The sequence below is a fragment of the Rhinopithecus roxellana genome, chromosome 7 (assembly GCF_007565055.1).
Source record: "Rhinopithecus roxellana isolate Shanxi Qingling chromosome 7, ASM756505v1, whole genome shotgun sequence".
NCBI lineage: Eukaryota > Metazoa > Chordata > Mammalia > Primates > Cercopithecidae > Rhinopithecus > Rhinopithecus roxellana.
The window spans coordinates 30,059,282-30,065,281 of record NC_044555.1 but is presented as its reverse complement, the minus strand read 5'-3'; the positions used below and the strand labels follow the sequence as shown (position 1 = coordinate 30,065,281).

The window sequence follows — 6,000 nt, the reverse complement described above, 5'->3', positions numbered from 1 at the left end:
AGCTCCGCCTCCCGGGTTCACACCATTCTCCTGCCCCAGACTCCCGATTAACTGGGACTACAGGCGCCCACCACCACGGCCCCCTAATTGTTTGTATTTTTAGTGGAGACGGGGTTTCACTGTGTTAGCCAGGATGGTCTCCATCTCCTGACCTCGTGATCCGCCCACCTCGGCCTCCCAAAGTGCTGGGATTACAGGCCTGAGCCACCGCGCTTGGCCGCTTTTTTTTTTTTTTTTTTTTTTTTTTTTGAGATAGGGTCTCACTCTGTCCCCCAGGCTAGAGTACAGTGGCACAATCAGGGCTTATTGCAACCTCCACCTCCCGAGTTCAAGCAATTCTTCTGCCTCAGCCTCCCAAGTAGCTGGGACTACAGGCGTGTGCCACTTCGGCTAATTTTGTTTTTTGTATTTTGAGTAGGGATGGGGTTTCACCATATTGGCCAGGCTGCCCTCGAACTCCTGACCTCCTGATCCACCTGCCTCGGCCTCCCAAAGTGCTGGGATTACAGGCGTGAGCCACCGAGCCCGGCCGGGATTGGGTAACCTTATAATCCTTGAAAAGGACCTGAGTCCGGAACTGCCAACTTCAGGGAGATAGTCAAATACCAGCAAAATGTCTATCTGTGCTTGTGCAAGTGTGTGTGTGTGTGTGTGTGTGTGTGTGTGTGTGTATGAGAGAGTGTGCGAGCGAATTAGTGGGGTCAACATTTCCTTGGCTTTGAATGTCACCATTTGCGACCAAGTTAACAATGTATTAATTTAGACGTAGAAAAGATTTGGCCCTTTGTACACACTCATTCAAGCAAAATGGAGTATCATAAAGAAAAAGGTGTTTCAGAGGAAGTAATTAAACATGAACTATAATCTATACAAAACTACAGTTTGTTTGTCTAGTTACTAGTCTCAGGGGAACAATTTAAAACTATGTGCAAAATCAGTTGGGATTCCCATAGCTTCCCGCTTAATACTGGTAGGAATTACTGGGTCAGCACTGAATTGTCTTTGTCATATTTTGAAATCCAAGTTTAAATATATCATTTTTATTGGTTACAGGTGGAAAACCTATTGAAAATATACAAAACTCCGTTTATAAAGAGAATCTTGTCTTTACGTGTCCATTAATTTTTTCCTATCCCTGTTATGACATACAGCTTAGTAAATAAATTTGCCTTTTGAGAAGAGTAGTCGAAAGAAGGCCTGTTTTCTTTTTCTTTTCCACTTACACTAAAGATTAAAAGTCAGACTAAAGCCTTTCCCCTGCACCTGAGAGACAGAACAAAGTGTTACTGTTGTCTAGGGGTTACAAACCTGCAGGTTTTGGGGGATAGAAAGGCTTTCCTGGGCCACCAGCTGTGATGAGGATTTAATGTCTTCTCTCAGGTCTGTCCACAAGCAGTCCCTACTTTTGTAAGAAGACTCCACTGAAATCACGGCAATAGAACCCAATATTCTGCAGATCCCGCTTAACAATTTCTCATTGCTTTTTCTTGTAAGACTGTAATGAACTACTGATAAGACACAGGGTAAACACAGCACGAAAATCTGGCCCCAAAGTGCCGCCAACAGACAGACCTTTGGCGGTGGGGAGCCACGGTTGGCAAGCCAGGCCCCGCGGGCGACTCTTCATTCCCTCCGGCCTGGGGCGTATGGGCGGGGGTCGGGGAGCCTGTCCCCCTTCACTTTCGGCGCGGGTGAAGTGGTCGGGGCTGCCAGCGCAGGTCTGGCCTAGGGCGGCACCCGGACCGTGGGGCACTGGGCCGGCAGCCGCTCCCCAAGCGCACTCCTCGCGGAGGCCATTATTTCCAGCAGTGCCAAAAGTCTGAGCCTTCTTCGGAGGGCAGAGGTCGAGGGCCGTGCACCGCCTCCCGGCTACGCGACCCGTACCAGGCCCTGTGGGGTCCCGGGACCCCTGGAGCGCGCGCGGGACGCCCGGAGCCGCGGTCTGGGCACATCCCAGAGCTCCCAGGCAGGCAAAGGCCGTCCTTGGCGTCTTCGCCCGCCGCTCGCGGCCGCCGCGGGCGCTGCCGGACCTCGCCCTTCCCCACCACTCCCCTCCCCCTCCAAAGCCCGCCGCGGTTCCCGAGGTGACACGGCCCGGACCCTCCATTCTCTGCCCCGGTGTATTTAACCAGCACAACCTAACAGGAAGCTCCCTCTCGGTGACAACCCTTCCCCCGACAGACGCGCCCAGCAGCCAACCACCGGCCAGAATTGGCCTGCGTCCCGCTCCCCTCTCGGTGGCGGCCTCGGTGGGCGGGGCTCGGGCAGCTAGCAAGTTAAGTGGAGCCACGGCTGACGTGAGTCAACAAAGGTCACGTGAGTCGTGCGGGCCGCGCCGATTGGTGGCGCCAGTCGGGCGGGGAGGGGGGGGTCACGGCGGCGGCGTGGGGTTCGCTGTGTGACACAATTACAACAACTTTGTGCTGGTGCCGGGGAAGTTTGTGTCTCCAACGAATCCCCCCAGTGCTCCCCAGCCCCGCGCGCTCCGGCCGTTCCCGCCGTCCCCGCCCGTGGCTGCCCCTTGCCCAGCCCCGCGATGTGACCCTACAGCCGAAAGCCGCCGCTGCCGACCGGGGGGCTCCGCAGCCCCTGCCGCCGCCGCCTTCACCGCCGCCGCGTTGGGATTTTTCGTCGCCGCCGCCCGCGGCGGAGGAGGAGGCGGCGATAAAGTTGGTGTGCTGGTCCCGCGCGCAGATTGGGGGCGTCATTGCGGGCCCCGGTCCGAGGGGGGTGTCGGCGTTGGAGTTGTGAATTCGCTGCGTTTCCATGAAATCCTGCGGAGTGTCGCTCGCTACCGCCGCCGCTGCCGCCGCCGCTTTCGGTGATGAGGAAAAGAAAATGGCGGCGGGAAAAGCGAGCGGCGAGAGCGAGGAGGCGTCCCCCAGCCTGACAGCCGAGGAGAGGGAGGCGCTCGGCGGACTGGACAGGTACGGGCCGCCGTCACTCGCCCGGTCGGCTCCGGACGGGCAGTAGCCGCTCTCCCGGGAGGCCCGAGCGCGGCTTGTCTCTGGCGGCGGCGGGGCGGGCACCTCGGTTTGGCGCTCTTCGCGCCGCCTCCGCCGGGGCCTCGGGCTCGGGCAGGGACGGGTCGGTGGCGTTCCCGGAGCGTTAACGAGTAGCCTGTGTCTCTTCCCACAGCCGCCTCTTCGGGTTCGTGAGGTTTCATGAAGATGGCGCCAGGACTAAGGCCCTACTGGGCAAGGTAAGGCAGCTGCGAGTCGGAGCGCGGACACCGTCTCCCCGGCCGGCGCCGCGCTCGCCCCGGGCCCCGCGGCCGGGGCTGCGCTCATTGTGGCCGCGGACGACGGTCGAGGGGCTTCCGGAAAACTATTTCCTGCCTCTGCTCTCCCCCCACCCACGGGTACCCAGCTTGCTCCCTTGCGAAATTGCTCTTTTCCTCTTGTAGCTGGAGGAACAGAGACGGGATCGCTTTGGGGCCGGGCTCAACTGGGTCGACAAAACTGCCTGCTATTTTACAGCTTTTTGGGGATAGGCCGATGATCTTCGAGGTGCATGTTTAGGGTCAAGGGATCGTGAATGTGTTCAGATTTCCCCAAATTCCGGACTTAACTTGCCTCTTACGGGTTTAAAAAAATTCTTTTCCTTCAAGCAGGCTGTTCGTGATGCCTACTGCTAACCAAATGTTTTAGGCTTTCTTGTGTCCCCGCTCCCAGAAGGGGGAAGTTTCACGGAGTTTAGGTCGGTGAAGAGTTTGCATTGGGCTGTTGACATGTATCTCGATCGCAATGTGTGTTACCTGAAGTTAGGTGACTTGTTTACTTTTTGGGTCTTTTTGGCATAGAAATACCATAGTTATTTGTAAATGTGTTCTCTTCCTGGAGCCTCATTTCCTGAGTGTCTGACAGGGGAGACTGGGGAGGATTCGGGGTGTAGTCTCTGTTTATTTGTGTGGAAAGTTGTTGGCACTGTCATTTAGTTAAGTAATGGCTGCTCCTATCGGCCCAAGATGGCGGGACAGGGTGGGAGGAGAAAGTGAAGGGGGGGGTTTGGGGGAGGGAGTAGAGGTAAACATGGAAATAAATAGTAGCCGTGAACAAGCCTTTCCTTCGGAGTGTGTAGCTCAGTGGTGTTTAAAAAAAAATTACCCAAGATTATTTGCATATAGAATTCTTGTACCTTTCACAAGCTTGGAAGCAGCATGCATAAGCCTGGTAAATGCTTATCAACCTGTAGCACATTTAGTTACCCATCCGTAAGCTATTGAACAAAGGCTGGAATCTCGATCTCTAGGCATCAATTTATATTTCCTGACCAAAATCTGATTGCAATGATATTTGAATACTTTCTTCGTAATTGGGACCGTGAAAGTTGGAGTGTGTGCTATGGGTGTTGCGTCCGTTAGACATTTTCTTTTCTAGCTGAAATCATAGCTTTGCATTTGACACCTAGCTTTATTGTTACAGTTGAGACGGAAGTTTGAAATAAGTCCAACATTTTATTCTTAAGTTGATTTTTTTTTGTTCTGAATTTTTGTCTGTAGCTTGGTTTAGCAGAGTCATCAATTCCTTTTTATCTGTAATTACAAATTTGTTTTTGTTTCAAAGTAATTATAAGGAGTTTTATTGCATATAATGATCAGAAAACTAAATGGAAATAATGCTTTTCAGTAAGCCCGGCCCCTTTGACCGATACAGAAAACTTGAATTAAACTTTGACTACATAGGTATTAATTGGCTTCATTGCAATTATTGTTGTAAAAATGAACAGTGACTAGCTCTGGAAAGATTTAAGCGTCAGTAATTGTTGGTCTCCTGCCTTAAAAGTTTTTTCCCCCAATTTGAGTATTTAAAGTATTTTATTTAAAAATATTTGACTGCTGTCAAAGTTGTTATTACAAAAGATTAAACATGATCTAAATTCAAAGAGCATTATTTTGTTTTGGAGGGATTATTGCTGGTCTAACATGGATTGATAAAATTGCTTGCAAAGATAATTCACTTGGAAAAGTTTGGCCAAATCGATTGCTTTTGCTTATGGTGATGAAAAAATAAATGGAATCTGATGTTTTATGTTGAGAATGTGTAAAATGCTAGTTGATTTTATGTCTTAGAATGCTCATATTCAGATAGATTCACGGTGAATAGTGCTTAACATTGAATTTCAGATTGTAATATTAAACTCTGCAGTTATGCACTAACGAGTTTAAATTTTAAAAAATTAACCATTTTCAAATATTTTTGGCAAGTTGTGCATTACTTGATGTTTGAATGCATGTTAAAAAAGAAAAACTAGTGAAGCTTCACTATGTTTGGGGGCTTCATGATATATGGGGTAATTTGATGAACGATTAAGTAGTTTGTTAAAGAAAAAAAAATCTTCATTGCTTCAGACTCAGTGCTTGTGAGGTCCTACCTGCTTAGGACAAGATTCATCAGCCTTAACATTAAAATAAAACATTCTGTGATATGTGCTTGCAACCGCATATAGTTCTTGGTTGCATCTTTGTGAGTCTGAACATACCAGTGGGGTGTGTAATGTAAAGCTTGACATTATATAACTTTGCACTCTCTGTTTGAATTGGGATTCTGAATGAAGTGAATGAGCTTGAGTCCTGCTATAGGAAGTATTGAATTATTTAGTTTCATCCTTTTAACAGTCCTCGAAGCAGTATTTTTTTGTGGAATGTTGAGCTATGTTGGTTTCAGAATTCAGAATTCTTATTCTCTGAAAGTCTTAAGAGTTGGTTTTTCTTTACTGGGCAGGTTTAGGCTACTTTCCTGAGGGCAGGTAATGGAATTGAATAACTCCCAGAATTATGTTTTTAGCTTTGATTTTTGTCCTGCCATGCCCCCCCCTGCCCCCGCTCCAATTTAGTCTGCATTTTGTGTAACTTTTTTCCTTTCTGGCAGAAATTTAGCTATTACTACTTGTTTTCAAAAATTCTTGTTCCTATGTATATTACTGGATTTTCTTTCAAGATTTTAAAATTCACATTTGTATGTTAAAAAAACTGTTGACCTAAAAGCTTTAGAAAGCTGA

General features: G+C 49.1%; 1 protein-coding gene across 10 annotated transcripts in view; it reads left to right on the top strand.

Annotated features, from left to right (window-relative positions):
* Nucleotides 1-2,396: 2,396 nt before the first annotated feature.
* The window catches only part of KDM6A (lysine demethylase 6A), a 236,587-nt gene continuing 232,983 nt past the window's right edge, over nt 2,397-6,000 (top strand). For 9 of the 10 annotated variants that reach the window (XM_010388418.2, XM_010388415.2, XM_010388414.2 and 6 more), the window contains exons 1-2: nt 2,397-2,927; nt 3,139-3,202. Coding sequence is in view for 8 of the 10 variants with exons in the window: in XM_010388415.2 (XP_010386717.2) it covers nt 2,767-2,927; nt 3,139-3,202 (225 nt within the window). In the remaining 2 variants the exon portion in view is untranslated. The remainder of the gene's footprint in view (nt 2,928-3,138; nt 3,203-6,000) is intronic. The other variant, XM_010388416.2, reaches the window with a different exon arrangement.